Source organism: Leucopleurus acutus (assembly GCF_964270905.1).
Source record: "Leucopleurus acutus genome assembly, chromosome: 5".
Lineage (NCBI taxonomy): Eukaryota > Metazoa > Chordata > Mammalia > Artiodactyla > Delphinidae > Leucopleurus > Leucopleurus acutus.
The window spans coordinates 72,070,163-72,086,755 of record NC_139147.1 but is presented as its reverse complement, the minus strand read 5'-3'; the positions used below and the strand labels follow the sequence as shown (position 1 = coordinate 72,086,755).

The 16,593-nt window shown below is 41.2% G+C and overlaps 1 protein-coding gene across 1 annotated transcript; it reads left to right on the top strand.

Moving 5' to 3' along the window:
• Positions 1-10,949: 10,949 nt before the first annotated feature.
• TM4SF19 (transmembrane 4 L six family member 19) lies at positions 10,950-14,150 on the top strand (the record flags this gene model as incomplete). The annotated part of the gene is made up of 4 exons (XM_082839476.1): positions 10,950-11,141; positions 11,547-11,624; positions 13,550-13,719; positions 13,970-14,150. The coding sequence occupies exons 1-4, from the start codon at positions 10,962-10,964 to the stop codon at positions 14,148-14,150; spliced, it is 609 nt and encodes a 202-aa protein (XP_082695602.1). The 5' UTR covers positions 10,950-10,961.
• Positions 14,151-16,593: the final 2,443 nt, after the last annotated feature.

Here is a 16,593-nt window from a genome sequence, read left to right as displayed (position 1 = left end):
AAGTTTTTGATGTATCCGAGGTATTGAGAGAAGGCCAACGTGTCTTGCATGTAGTGAGCAAAGGGAGTGGCATAAAATGTGTAAAAGCCAGATCATACAACACCTTATTAGGCCCAGTAAGGAGTTCATATAGTGTTCATATAGAGTATAACAAGAAGCCATTATTGTGTGGAGGGTGGATTGCAAAAGAGCAAGAGTAGAGACTATTGCAATGATCAGGGTACAAAACGGAAATTGCCTGGACCAGCGTCATGGCAATGGAACTGGGAAGTAGTATACAGATTAGAGATGCATTTTAAGGTAGAAATTTAAAGACTTAACTGTTGGATTAGATGTGGGGCAATGAGGGAAGGAGAAATCAAGAATGACTCAAGTTTCATGCAATGAGTAGGTATTAGTGTCATTCCTGAGGCAGGAATGGGGGATCAAGCAGATTTGGTGGGATAGAAATCATTTTGGATGTGTTAATTGCAGCACTTCCAAGTGCAGGTGTAGTATAGCAAGTTGGACACGTGATTCTGAAGCTAGGAAGAGAGGTGAACTGGACTTAGAGATTTGAGAAATCATCAGCGCTGTAGATGGAGTTCAGTGCCATGAGAAAGAATGAGGTGACTCAGAAGAAAGTTAAAGAAGAGGGCCCAGAACCCAGGCCTGGAGATCACCAACAGGAAGAGGCCCCGTCTAGGAGGTGAGGCCAGTGAGGGAGAAGAAACACCAGAGTGGGTTGTCAAGGGAGCCAAGAGAGAATGTTCAAAAAGCATCTAGTGGCCGACTCTCTAATTCTTCCTAGGGGCCAAGTGTTCATTAGACACAAGAAATCATTGGAGACCAAGAACAGTTTCAATGTGATGTTGGAGATGGAAGCCTAACTTGAGTGGGTTGAAGTTCGTAATGTTTTTATACTAATGAAGAAAAAAGGAAAAAATCCCAAACTTCCTCTTCAGTGGACTGGTATAAATGGCAACTCTTTCAACATCACTTATCTTCCTTTTTTTCCGCTCTCCAATTGAGGAAAATGTGCACTCTTGTTTAGTCAGCTGTCAGTCAAAGTTGAAGCCCACCCACGAGGAAGCTGATTAGTCTGTCACTCTTATTTGGGAAACACTGGCCTGATTGTCCTTATCTTTTCCCTTTCCCTCTACCAGTGAATTCCATTTTCTCAACTTCCTCTATTCCTTGCTCAAATCCCACCTCCAAACCTCTCAATATCCCCCAGAATGGGACATCTGTCTATCCTGTTTTCGCAAGCCTTTCGGCCATGGGAAGCCTTTTATGGCATTAGGCAAATTGTTTTCCCACCCAGGCCCCATTCTTAATTTGTGCCCACCCTAGACTCCCATTTACTTTCCCCTAGAAATGTCACCAACCAAGTGATAACTAGTAGCTGTGTCTCCAATAGAGCCAAATTCTGATATTATTAACATATCTGTAAGAAGGTAATGTTTAGTTCTTTCATGGCAGTGACCAGGCCTCTGTGGCCATAGAGGGCTTACCACATGGGAATGAAGAATTTGACCTAAGCTGGCCTTACTTAGTAAAACTTTATTGCAAGCATATAGTTTCTAAAAGAAGGCTCTTGTTCATCAGATTAATCATTGAATTAATTGTCACAAATTTACCCTAAGGAACAAGGACTTAAAGTTGCCCTCACCAGCCCCAACTAAGTTTGGCACTTTAAGGTGTTAAAGCCAAATTCCATCATTTTCCTTTGCTGGGTTATACCTCAGATTGGAATTGCTGGGTCATAGGATAGGTGAATATTTAATTTTGGTAAATGATATTGCCAAACATTTAACCAAAGGGGTCCTACTAACTTACACTCCCACCAGCAATGTTCCAATTGCTTTACATTCTCATCAACATTTTTAATTTAAGCCATTCGGTTATGTGTTTGGTAGTATCTCGCTGTGGTTTTAATTTGCATTTTCATGATGAGTTAGAGCTTTTCATATACTTATTGGCCATTTGAGAAGTGCCTGCTCAAGTTGTCTTGCCCAGTTTTTACTGGTTCTTTGTCTTCTTCACTGGTTTGTAGACATTCTTAATTCCAGGCATGAGACGCTTGTCAGATATATGTATTATAAATGTTTTCTCCTGTCTATAGTTTGCTTTTTCACTCTCTTAATGTCTTTTGATGAAGAGTGGCTCTTGATTTTAAGTTCCATTTATCAATCTTTTTCTTTATGGTCCCTGCTTTTTGTGTCCTGTTTGAAAAAATCTTTGCCCACTTCCCACTGCATTTTTATTTACCTATGCTATTTACATGCCTCTTCCCCACAACTGTGAGATCCTTGAGGGTAGAGGCTGCTGTATCTTATTCTGCTCTGTATACTCAGAATCTAGCATAGAGCTTAGAACATGGTAGGAATTCAGGAATCACTTGATTAATGAATTAATTCATGCACTGGATGGAGTAGCACACATCATCTCTGTGCACAGAGATTTTACTAATGATGCAAACAATACTGAGAAAACCCTTGATGCATATATATGAGGAATAATTATGTTATTAATATTCTTTTAAACTGTATGCGAGCTGCTTTCTATGTGTGAAATTTCTATGTATGCAGATGTATATGTGCCTGACACAAAAGCTGGTAAACCACTATTGAAAAGTTCATTAAATAGGATCCAGTACAATGAGATATTACCTCACACCAGTTAGAATGGGCATCATCAGAAAATCTACAAACAATAAATGCTAGAGAGAGTATGGAGAAAATGGAGCCCTCTTGCACTGTGGGTGGGAATGTAAATTGATACAACCACTATGGAGGTTCCTTAAAAAACTAAAAATAGAATTACCATATGACCCACTACTGGGCATATACCCAGAGAAAACCGTAATTCAAAAAGACACGCACCCCAATGTTCATTGCAGCACTATTTACAATAGCCAGGTTATGGAAGCAACCTAAATGCCCATCGACAGATGAATGGATAAAGAAGATGTGGTACATATATACAATGGAATATTACTCAGCCATAAAAAGGAACGAAATTGGGTCATTTGTAGAGACGTGGATGGATCTAGAGACTGCCATACAGTGTGAAGTAAGTCAGAAAGAGAAAAAACAAATATTGTATATTAACGCATATATGTGGAACCTAGAAAAATGGTACAGATGAACTGGTTTTCAGGGCAGAAATAGAGACACAGATGTAGAGAACAAACGTATGGACACCAAGGGGGGAAAGTGGCAGGAGGGGTGGTGGTGGTGTGATGAATTGGGAGGTTGGGATTGACATGTATACACTGATGTGTATAAAATGGGTGACTAATAAGAACCTGCTGTATAAAAAATAAATAAAATGAAATTCAAAAAAAAATACGATCCAGTTTCCATTTTCATCGTAAAAAAAAGGGAATCATTTAGAGCCCAATTGAATTCTTGTATCTCCCCAGAGAATTGAATTTTGATAGAGGATACTAGGCGAGGGCTCACAAGCTTTATATTAAGAAGAAACATTTATTCACCTTATAAAACACATTTACAAACTATCTCATTAGATCCTTACAACAGACCTAAAGCAAGTAACATAAATACTAGGTTAGCTTCATCATGCAGATAAAGAGATTATAGCCCAGAGAAATTTGACTTGCTCAGAGTAACAGTGAGTGAGGTTGAAGGAAAATGATCCTATGTCATCTAACTCTACACTCTATACAGCCCCACATATTGATGCTTGAGATATTTTTTTTCCCAGCCCAGATTCCAACTATCTGTTTGGAGGCAGTACTATGGTGCTTTGGCACCTAAGAGACCTGGGTCTCAATTTCTGCTACAAATACCTATTAGCTATGTGAACTTGGGTAGTTCACTGAGCCTCAGTAATAATAATCTGCTCATTTGTAAAATAATGCCTACCTCACAAGTTTATTTTGAGAATTAAATAATATGCTAGATGCCTCTCCTGGGTTAGTCCTCTCTTTTATTTCTTCTCAGCTTAGCAAAAAGGATTTTATTTGCAGTGTCTGTTAGAACAGTTCTTAATTAGGCAATTAGAATGGTTTGATGACAGAATGCCAGATATCACTCAGATTTTAGAAGGTATTTCTGTTCCCAACTCAGTGGCTTATCTAACAGCAGACACTCTCATATCAGTATCATTAAAACGGTGGTACAGATGATGGTGGCCTAGAGCTTGAAAAAAAAAGTTAGAAAGCTATTAAAGGAGCTACAGCTAAGAGCAAAATAAGGAAGGTGATAAGGAAAAAGTGATGGCCGCCCTGCTTAGTGCTGTTTTTCCAAGGAGCCCAAACACTGCAGTGAGTGAAACAGATACGGGCCGGTAGTGTGTGAAAAAGTGTTGCTGCTTGGGAAAGAAAGGAGGATGTATTTCTCATGGGTGCATCCTCTGACTCATTAAGGCATTTTAGCTCACGAGGCCATGCCTCCTGGTTCCTTTCTTAGGGTCACATGAAAATGAGTAGAGGGTGGGTCATCAGGAGAGGGCTCTTCAGGAAGAGGAAAGCTCCTTTGTTGCAGGCCTGTGGGCAGTGGTGTGCGGGCATGCATGCCCCCCCCCCACACACACACGCCTGAGTGACTTCCACATATAAATAGCGCCTCTCTGACCCTCTGTAGGAGTCCTGAAAGAGGAGCCTCCAGTCCAAACCTGCAGGAGTTCCAGCTGAGGCCACAGGAGTTCAGACCCACTCTGAACACGGAGCCCTTCACCAGGTTCTTTCTCTCCCATCCTGATTCTTGCCACTGGATGCAGGTAAGCAGAAATGGAAGGGCCCAGTGAGGGGATGGCCAGGGAATAGTTTGGTCTAGCAGTTAAGAGCACAAGCTTCCAACTCAAAGGAGATCTATCTGGCTCAACCACTGAGCAGCTGTGTGACTTCAGGCAATTTGTTTAACATCTCTTTGCCTCAGTCTATCAATTTCAGGCCTTTACACATGCTTAGAATACTTTTCCCTTCCCAACTTTGCCCGTCTAATGCCTCGTTGTCAAGTTTTAGCTCGTACAACACTCCTTCCAGGAGGCTCTGCCTTGCTTCTGCAGATAGGATTAGGCAATTCTCTAGTGCTTCCATCACACCTTCAGCTGGACTGTTCTGCTCCACACTTTCTCATTGCCTGGTTAGTGTCCCCACCAGACTTTAAGTTCCTCAAGAGAAGAGTCTGTCTCTGGTTCACCAGAGTGAATAGTGCCTGGCAGATAGTGGTCACAATACATATTTGACTGGTGAAAGAATGATAAAAGTCTGGCTAGGTGATGATATAGGTTGAGAGACACACAGAATTTAAAGTCTCTTCCTCTATATGACGCAGCTGATCACTTAAACTGTTGCCCAGACATCTAGGTAGTGATTTGTTCACCCAGCCAGGATCTCAGGTTAGAACAGGGCGCCCCTAAAGCCTGGTTGTGAGGTTTTACCTTATGATCCTGCTTGTCTCTTCAGATATCAAATTAGCCAAACTCTTTGCTAATCTCCTGGCTCACATTTGTGGAAGCATTTCTCAGAATGTTGTGATTTCTAGGGGAACAAATCAAGGGGAGGACGTGAAACTCCAGCTGAGCCACAGCCCTCCTAGATGCAGCAGCATAGCAAGTGCTTTTAGCAGGTTAGTAGGACAGCCAGGATTCTCTGAATCCCACTCATCCCAAAGGCCATGCTCAACTTAGTTTTCCCTCTGCACGTTCATATCTTTTAGCTTCCCTTCTAAAACTTTCCTGATAAGAAAAATTTCCAAAGAAGAGATTGTCGGGGTGGGGAGGTTCATGTCGGTGATCTATTGTCTAGACAGGCCTTACTCATAGGTGGAATGATTCAAAGGAGGCTGAAGGCATTCCTGAACAAAAGGTTCTTCCAGCCGGTGGTCTAGAGTGTGCCTCAATGTCCGACCACACACCAGTCCTTTCTTGGGCCCCTGACAAAATGTCAGTCATCTGAGAGGCACGTGGGTTAAAGTCGTTACTTGCCAACACCCTGGACACACACTGAGAGCGCGGCTCTCAATGGCAGGAAGGTCTGGGGAGGGAGGCTGCATCACAAACTGTTTGGGTGGGTTGTGATCATACAGATGCCCTGCCCGCTGACAGCGGAGCAGGCTTCTCACCCTGAGGACCCGTGGAGAAAGCAGCCAGTACCATACCAGCTTGGAGGACACTTCAGGAAAAGAGGTCTCTGTGGTGGGCCCCTGGGGGAGGGGGCAGGGGAAGGGACAGACCATCCCTCCTGATTCCTGGTGCCCCCTCTTCCCTCCAGGTCCCTTGTATCCTTGGAGTAAGGGCCACTGTTCCTCCGTATCCTACCCCCAACTCCTCCAGCGTGTGCCCCCCTCCACAGAGATCCGAACTTCCTTTCATCAGGGATGAGTTATTTTACTCACCGTTTGAGAAACATGGCTTAGAGAGCAAATACCCTGTGGAGAGGGCACATGGTGAAGGCAACTCATCCCACTAAAATATTAGCAATTGCATCAGAAAGTTTCCTGCTGGGAGGAGCAGCTGAGATGAGTTTGGGCTCTGAGATTAGGGAAGCAAATGTCACCAAGGGCTGAGGAGGCTGGGGATTGGGGGTATGGGCGGGCAGGACAAGAGCACCCCCTTTCCTGCCCCAACCAAATGGCCTGCTCAGTGCTGTGTCTAACACGAGTCTCTATATAAGCTGAAGTCTGGACAAACAAAAAAAACCTAGGCTAATCAAGTTTGTTTTTTTTTAAATTAAGTTCATAAATTGTAAAACCGTTTTTAAAAATGTATGATAAAATCGAAATTTAGGGTAGTCGTTCCCGGGAAGGAGTACAGGCAGATGATAGAGAGGGCACACCTGGGGCTTCAATAGTATTAGTGGTAAGAATCTATTTTGTAAACCAGTTGTGTTTATATAGGTGTTGTTCAATTATTCCACACAACTAGCAAGAGCAAATATATACATTATGCTTAATTCTTTAACTCTGAAATATTTCATTATATATGTAGGTGTATGTATATATGTAAAAGAGAGATTGGGGTGGAGGCTTTGATCTATACGTATTTTCTGGTTATGGGCAAAGCTGTGTGTTAGGAGGGGAGCGTCAAGAGCCTTAAGCTGAGCCAGACATGTAACTGAATTGCAAAGTGGCAACAAACCACTTCTTGGGGATGTCATGGTACTGACTTTTTTCAGATCCACATTGACATGAGTGTACCCAAATATTACTAGTCCTATTCTAATTCATATTAAAAAAAATAAAAAGTTCACAGATCAGTGAAAATTTAAAAGGGAGAAACGGCTATAAGTAAAGGTGTGGAGGAGGCATTTTACAACCTATCTAGACATGACATTTTAATTTGTAATCAATTTTATTGATATATAATTAAAATATAATAAAATTCACCAATTTTAAGAGTAGTTTGATGAGTTTTGTCAATATATATATAGTTGTATATTCATAAGAATCTAGATATAGAACATTTCTATCACCTCAAAAAGTTTCCTTATGTACGATATTAATCCTCTCTTCTATTCTCAGCCCCTGGAAACAACTGATCTGCTTCCTGTCACTAGTTCTGCCTTTTCTAGTGTTTATAATTTCATATAAACAGAATCACACAGTGAGTAGTCTTTTGTTTCTGGCTTCTTTCATTTAGCATGATTTTGAGATTCATCCATGTTGTTTCATGTATCAGTAGTTTATTGTTTGTTATTGCCTAGTAGTAGTACTAATTGTATGGATATACCACAGTTTATCTATTCACCTATTGATGAGCATTTGAGTTATTTCTCACTTTTTTGTATTTCTCATTTTTAATTGATTTTTTATTGTGGTAAAATATATATAACTTAAAGCTTGTTATTTTAACCATATTAAAGTGTACAACTCAGTGGCATTAATTACATTCACAATGTTGTGTAACTATATATTACCATTACCTGTTTCCAAAACTTTTTCATTACCCCCCAACAGAAACTCTGTAAACATTAAACAATAACTCCCCATTCCCCCTTCCCCTCAGTCCCTAGTAACCTCTAATCTACTTTCCGTCTCTATGAATTTGCCTATTCTGGATATTTCATATAAGTAGAATCATACATACTTGTCCTTTAGTGTCTGGCTTATTTCATTTAGCATAATGTTTTCGTGCTTCATTCATGTTGCAGCATGTAACAGAACTTCATTCTTTTAATGGCTGAATAATATTCCATTGCACATATATATATATTTTGTTTTTTTCATTCATTCATCTGTTGGTAGACACAGGTTGTTTCCATGTTTCTAATTTTTAGTTATTATGAATAAAGCTTCTATGGACATTCAAGTACTAGTCTTTGTGTGGGCATGTGTTTTCATGTCTCTTGGATAAATATATAGAAGTGGAATTACTTGATCATTGGTAAGTGATGGTTTAAGAAACTGCCAAGCTTACTTCCAAAGTGGCTGTACCATTTGCATTCTCACCACATATCTATGAGAGTTCTAGTTGTTCCACATCCTCACCAACACTTGGTATAGTCCAACTTTTTTTTCTTTTTTTTGCGGTACGCGGGCATCTCACTGTTGTGGCCTCTCCCGTTGTGGAGCACAGGCTCCGGACGCGCAGGCCCAGTGGCCATGGCTCACGGGCCCAGCCGCTCCGCAGCATGTGGGATCTTCCCAGACCGGGGCACGAACCCGTGTCCCCTGCATTGGCAGGCGGACTGTCAACCACTGCGCCACCAGGGAAACCCCTAGTCCAACTTTTTAACTGTAACAATTCCAGTGGGTATGTAGTAGGATCTTATTTTGGTTTTAATTTGCACTCCCCTATGTTAATGATGTTGAGTGTCTTTTCATGTTCTTAGTTGTCATCCATATAGCTTTTCTTTTGTGAGATGAAATGAAGTGTCTGTTCACATCGTTTTCCCATTTTTAAAAACCATTGTTTGCCTTTTTTTTTTTTTACATTATTTTATTTATTTGGTTACGCTGGGTCTTAGTTGCGGCAGGTGTGCTCCTTAGTCACAGCTCGCGGGCTCCTTAGTTGCAGCATGCATGTGAGATCTAGTTCCCTGACCAGGGATTGAACCTGGGCCCCCTGCACTGGGAGCGTGGCGTCTTAACCACTGCACCACCAGTGAAGTCCCTCAGTTGTTTGTCTTCTTATGGTAGAGTCTTAAGAATTCTTTATGTATTCTAGATACAAATCCTTTGTCCGATGTATATGAGGTCACATTCACATACATATTTACAAAATATGTATTGTGAATATTTACTCCCAGCCTGTGTTTTGTCTCTTCATTTCCTTAATGGTGTCTTTTGAAGAGCAAAATTTTAATTTTGGAGTAGTTTAATTTATCACTTTTTATAGGTTGTACTTTTTGTGTTCTATATAATAAATCTTTATCTAACCAAAAATCCCAATGATTTTCTCTGTTGTTTTCTTGTAAAATTTTTATTAGGTTTAGATCCATGGTCCATTTCGAGTTAATTATTGAATAGGGTTTGCAGTAATAGGAAAAGTATATATTTTTGTTTTGCATATGGATTGTTCCAGCATCATTTGTTGAAGAGACTCTCCTTTTCCTACTAAAATACCATCTTTTTCAAAAATCATTTGATCATATTTGTATAGCTCTATTTCTGAATTCTCTAGTCTGTTCCAGTGGTCTGCATGTCTGTATACACCATTACTTTGCTGTCTTGATTACCGTAGCTTTATAATGTCTTAACATCACATGATGTAAGCCCTCCAACTTTGGTCTTCTTTTCCACATTGTTTTGAAAAATCTAGGTCTTTTGCATTTCCATGTAAATGTAGATTCAGCTTGTCAGTTTCTATGACAGAACCCTGCTAGGATTTTGACTGAGATTGCACTGATACTAAGCCTTTTGATTCCTGAACATGGTATATCTCTCCATTTATTTGGGTCATCTTTAATTTTTCTCAGTAATGTTTTATAATTTTTAGTGTACAGGTCTTACACAGATTTTGTAAAATTTATCCATAAGTATTTTCTATTTGTATGTTATTGTAAATGATGTTGTTTTTTAACTTTTATAATTTATCGTTGCTTGTATATAGAAATACAATAGAATTTTTGTGTATTTAATTTTTTATTCGGTAACCTTGCTAAACTCACCTATTAACTTTTTGATAGATTCCTTACAATTTTCTACACAGATAATCATGTTACTGTGAATAATGATATTCTTACTTCTTTCTTTCATACCTGTGGCTTTTGCCGCTTTTTATTTTCTTATTGCACTGGAAAGGACCTCCTGTACAATGTTGAATGGAAGTGGTAACAGCGGACATCTTTAAAATGACGTCTTTTAAAGCAAGAGGATGACACCTTTAAAATTTTGTTTTTTGGGCTTCCCTGGTGGCGCAGTGGTTGAGAATCTGCCTGCTAATGCAGGGGACACGGGTTCGAGCCCTGGTCTGGGAGGATCCCACATGCCGCAGAGCAACTAGGCCTGTGAGCCACAGCTACTGAGCCTGCACGTCTGGAGCCTGTGCTCCGCAACAAGAGAGGCCGCGATAGTGAGAGGCCCGTGCACCGCGATGAAGAGTGGCCCCCGCTTGCCACAACTAGAGAAAGCCCTCGCACAGAAACGAAGACCCAACACAGCAAAAATAAATTAATTAATAATGAACTCCTACCCCCAACATCTTCAAAAAAATTTTTTTTTGCTTTTCTGTATCAAGTAGAAATAATCACTGGCTTTAATAGAGGTACAAGCAAATTATGATGGGATGAGGAGTGTGTGTGTGTGTGTGTGTGTGTGTGTGTGTGTGAGTGGGAGCTGGCAGAAAATGGAGCAATTAAATTCTATCCATTGGGAAATATTTATAAGACGCAGAGTTTTTAAGCAAGTTCCTTGGCTCTTCTTGATCTGACCCTAGGAGGTGACAGTGCCTCTGGTCTCTTTCCCCCTCCCCACCCTATGCTCCTGGGGTTTCCCCTAGCCACCAGCTCCCAGTAACACAGCTACCCTGACCCTCTTTCCATTGGTTCCAGGACAGTGTCCTCTCTCTGTGTGATGGCATGCTCACGGACCTGCTCCCAAATACTGGGGCTGAGCCTCGGGACTACCGCCCTGTTTGCTGCTGCAGCCAACACAGTGCTCCTCTTTCCTAACTGGGATGTGACCTACCTGTTGAGGGGCCTCATTGGCAGGCATGCCATGCTGGGCTCTGGGCTCTGGGGAGGAGGCCTCATGGTGAGTGTCTGGGGTTCCCTGGGTGTGAACTCCCAAAGTGCCCCTTAGGGGTGGGGCAGCGAGGTGGGGGTGGGGGTAGTGTTTTGATTCCTTGAAAAAAACTTGAACTAACAAGCTGACTGTGGGGTCTATAGCAGCTCCAAGGGATAGAAGACTCTAGGAAGACTGGTCAAATGTTGCTGAATTTTGGACTAGGCAGGCTTGGTGTGAACGCTGCCATTCACAGAGTCACATTAGGCTAGTCATCCCAAACTGGGTCCTGACAGTCAAAGCTAAGCCCTCTGGGAAAGGTAGGGTAATTAAGTCCATGTGAGATGTCTAACCACTCTATTTCAGCAGCCACAGGTGGCAGCTAGAGATGTAAATTACCCAATCTCTTTTTAACACTCTTCCCTCTTCCCCCAGGTTCTCACTGCAGCTACCCTCATCTCCTTGACGGGCTGGAGATATGGCTGCTTCAGTAAGAGTGGGCCCTGCCAAAGTGTAAGCACCCGATTCCACTCCTCTAATACCTAGAATGTCCCCACATTCTATTACTTTAGAGGCAGAGTGATAAAGAGACAATTTAAGTCTTGGGGTTTGAAGTCAGGTCCTGACCGTACCTCTCTAAGGGTCTAAAAACCCTAAGCTTTTGGGCAAGTTTTCTGAATCTCGGATCCTTCTGTAAAATGAAAGTTAACAGGATCAAGTCCAGGGAGGAAGTGCTTAATGAACCATAAATGTCTACACACATGTGAGGAACTGTTCTTTTTTATTTTATTGATGTATAGTTTACAATGTCCTGTTAATTTCTGCTATATAGCAAAGCGATTCAGCTATACATGAACTGTTCTTATTAGTTTTAGCCTATTGAACAATATGGACATGAGTTATGTACATTGTAGTCATGTGTCATTGAAAGAAAATTTCCTGGCTATTTTTCTTAATTTTTCTTGGAGCTGAAAGATTCTCCAGAGATCATCTGATGACTAGATTCTAGTCTAACCTCTCCATTTTACAGATAATGAAGCTGAGGCCCAGAATAAATTTGCACTGTATTAATTACAGCAACATCTATATATATTTGAAAAATCTCAGTACATAAATGTATAAGATATATTGCTCATTCAGTCTCAGACACATGAATTTGTGGCCTTTTAACAGTAACTCTGCATCCTGCTTTGATATCTACAGCCCACATGTTGGGAACCCTGCTGATTCAGAATTATATGTTAAAGAATTAAGTATAAACACCCATACATTTCATTCACTATCTGTTCTCAGTCATGTCTGGTTTTTCCCTAGGCAAGTGGTTCTCGACTTGAATGTGTGCATCAGAATCCCTGCAGCGTTTGTTAAAACACAGATTGCTGGGCCCCACGCCCAGAGTTTCTGACTCTGTAGGTCTGGGGTGGAGCAAGATGGGGAGGGGGGGAAATTTGCATTTCTAACAAGTTTCCAGGTGATGTGCTGTTGCTGGGACAGGGACCACATTTTTAGAACCTCTGTCCTAGGCTTATGTCAGACTGATTCATCTTGAATCTTTTAACTTAGTGTCAAAACTTACTACACTGCTTTCTGCGGCCCCTCTCGAGTTCTAAACCAGTTTGACATCAGCGGGAAAACGACTCTGATTCTGTATAAAAACTATATATATATATATATATATATGCACACACACACACACACACATATATATATATATGTTTTATTTAAAATTTTAAAATATGTGTTTTTTGAGAAGGAGAAAAAAAAAATCTGGTATCCTGAGAAAGAAACCAATCTGGAAGTTAGAATCCTGCCAAGGAAATAAACACATTGCTATCTTTTGGGAAGGAAATGAGTGGTGCACAGACCAGAAAAGTACAATGACAGAACTCGAGTTATTTCAGAGTTGACTGTAATTTCTCTCTGTCTCTGCCTCCCTCCCTCCCTCCTTTTCTTCCTTCTTTCCCCTCTTCCTCCCTTCCTTCCTTTCATGCTTGATCTGAGAAAGAGAGGAATCAGGGATGGCAGCTTGGAACTTTTGAAAAAATACAGCTTTCTTTTAAAAGGGTCAGAGGGGGGCTTGCGATAACCAATCTGACCCTTTAAGCCAGAGACTGAATGACTGCAGTGTGAGTGACAAAGTTTTTGATGCCACTCTGCTGAGAAGCTCTGAAGAGCCTGCTGAATCTGGCTGAACCTGCTGCTGGGACCAGGTGCCAGTGTTTCCCCCTTCTCCATTCCTTCTTTCCCACCCCCTCCCGGCTCTACCCAGTGACCTCATCAGCCAGCCCTACCTTGGCTATGTTTTAAAGGAGGTGCTGTGGGTAGGATTATCCCCATGACTGGGGAAGGCCTGAGCACCAGAGAAGTTAGATTTGTCCAGATCAGCCCACAAGTCACGACCCCCTCTCAGGTTCACTGTTTCTTCTCTCCTTCTGCAGATGCTTACTGCTCTGTTGTCAAGTGGCCTGGCTTTTCTTGGGGCCTTGATTTGCTTTATCACTTCTGGAGTAGCCCTGAAAGATGGTCCTTTTTGCATGTTCGATGTTTCGTCCTTCAATCAGACACAGGCTTGGAAACATGGTTACCCATTCAAAGACCTGCAAAACAGGTAAATGGATGGAAACTTGGATTTGCAGTCTCTTCAGAGAAAGAAAGACACAGAAAGGGACTACAAACTCCTTTTAGTCAGCATTCTAGCATCTTGCTTCTCTGATGCTCAGAAAATTGCAAATGCAACAATAGTCACCTTCAAAAGTCTAGTCCTACGACCTGAGCTGAGGGAGAACCCAGGTTTCTATCAAGGTTGCTGGGATTTTCTTACTTATTCCAACCCCTGATCTCCTTATTTTTGGGGATAGGAATTATTTGTATGACCATTCACTCTGGAATTCTGTCTGCCTGGAGCCTTCTAAAGCTGTCATTTGGCACGTGTGCTTCTTCTCTGCCCTTCTGTGCATCAGCCTCCTCCAGATTCTCCTGGTGGTCATTCATTTCATCAACAGCTTCCTGGGCCTTTTCTGCAGCCTCTGTGAGAAGTGACAGGTAACGCCCTCTTTTTTAAAAATTAATTTGTTTTTGGCTGAGTTGGGTCTTCATTGCTGCACAGGTTTTCTCTAGTTGTGGCGAGTGGGGGCTACTCTTCGTTGTGGTGCGCGGGCTTCTCACTGTGGTGGCTTCTCTTGGTGTGGAGCACGGGCTCTAGGCGCACGGGCTTTTGGTAGTTGTAGCTCGCGGGCTCTAGAGCGCAGGCTCAGTAGTTGTGGCACATGGGCTTAGCTGTCGCGAGGCATGTGGGATCTTCCTGGACCAGGGCTCGAACCCGTGTCCCCTGCATTGGCAGGCAGTTTCTTAACCAATGTGCCACCAAGGAAGTCCCGGTAATTCCCTCTTAAACATGAGTGTTTTCATCATGAGCTGCCTTGAATCTTTTCTGCAAGAGTGGGTATGAATTATAAACAAATTTCCCTTTTAGGTAGTCATGTAGTAATAATAACAATAATAATTCCTTGCATGTATGTTGAATGATACAATGCATTTTAAATCACATTGTAGGGACTTCCAGTGGTTAAGAATCTGCCTTCTAATGCAGGGGACAAGGGTTTGATCCCTGGTCAGGGAACTAAGATCCTACACACCGTGGAGCAACTAAGCCCGCTCTCTCTAGAACCTGTGCACCACAACTAGAGAGCCTGTGTACTGCAACTACTGACCCCGCGCACTCTGGAGCCCACGCACCACAACTAGAGAAGCCCGCGCGCTGCAACAAAGAGCTGGTGCACTGCAACAAAAAGATCCCGCGTGCCGCAACAAGACATGATGCAGCCAAATAAATAAATTAATTTTTAAAAAATCACATTGTAAACTGCAAGATGATATAGTAGTAGAAGAAATAATTATCATTATTATTGTGTAGGAACTTATAGTCCATAAAATGTCCTCCAGCCATGATCTCATTTCAGCCTCTCAAAAGCCCCATAAAATTGGCCGCATGTTACAGATGAAGTTGAGGCTCCTAGAGGATAATGGACTTGCTGCCCAAAAGCAGTCAGTTAGGTTCAGGTAAAGTCAATACCTGACCCCCTACTTTCTAAATTCAAGTTCACTAGCTTAATGGACTGAATTATGTGCTCCCCAAATTCATAGGTTGAAGCTCTAGCCCTCAACGTGACTTTGGAGATAGGACCTTTAAGAAGCTAATTTAGGTTAGATGGGGTCATAAGAGTGGGACACTAATCAAATAAGACTGGCATCCTTATGAGAAGAGGATGAGACAACAAGTACATGAAAAGATGCTTAATATCACTAATCATCGGGGAAATGCAACTCCAAACCATAATGAGATATCACCTTATACTTGTTAGAATGGCTATTATCAAAAAGGAAAGAAATAACAAATGTTGATGAGGATACGGAGAAAAAGGAACCCTTGTGCACTGTTGGTGGGAATGTAAACTGGTGCAACCAGTATGGCAGGCAGTATGGAGGTTCCTCAAAAAATTAAAAAAGAACTACCATATGATCCAGCAATTCTACTTCTGGGTATTTATTTGACGCAAACAAAAACACTAGTTCAAAAAGGTATCTGCACCCTCATGTTCACTGTAGCATTATTTTCAATAACCAAGACATGGAAACAACCCAAGTGTCCACCAATGGATTAATGGATAAAGAAGATATGGTACACACACATACACACACACACACACACACACACTCGCACACACAATGGAATACTCTTCAGCCATAAGAAAAATGAAATCTTGCCATTTGTGACAACATGGATGGACCTAGAAGGTATTATGCTAAGTGAAATAAGTCAGAGAAAGCCAAATACCATATGATATCACTTACATGTGGAATTTAAAGCAACAACAATAGCAACAAAACCAAGTTCACAGATACAGTGACAGACTAGTGGTTGCCAGAGCTGGGGCTGGGGAGTGAGAGAAATGGGTGAAGAGAGTCAAAGGTACAAACTTCTACTTATAAAATAGTTAAGTCATGGGGATATAATGTACAACAAGGTGACTATAGTTAATAGTACTGTATTGCATATTTAAAAGTTGCTAAGAGAATAAATCTTAAAAGTCCTTACTACAAGAAAAAAAATTTTTTTTGTAACTAATGTATGGTGCCAGATGTTAATGAGACTTATTGTGGTGATCATTTTGCAATATATATAAAAATCAAATCATATTGTACACCTGAAATAAATCTAATGTTATATGTCAATCATACCTAGAGAAATGACACTGTAAGAGTGTATTTCCAGCATAAAAGCATGATTAAGTTTCAGAAAGTTTATTCACCTATATTAATAGATTTAAGGAGGAAAAAATCCTAATGATTTTCTTCATAAATGCTGAAAAGGCATTTGATAAAATTCAACATATATTCTTAATAAAACTCTTTAAGAAAATGAGAAAAGACAGGTCATTCCTTATCATAATACAACATATCTATCTCAACTCAAAAGTCAGCA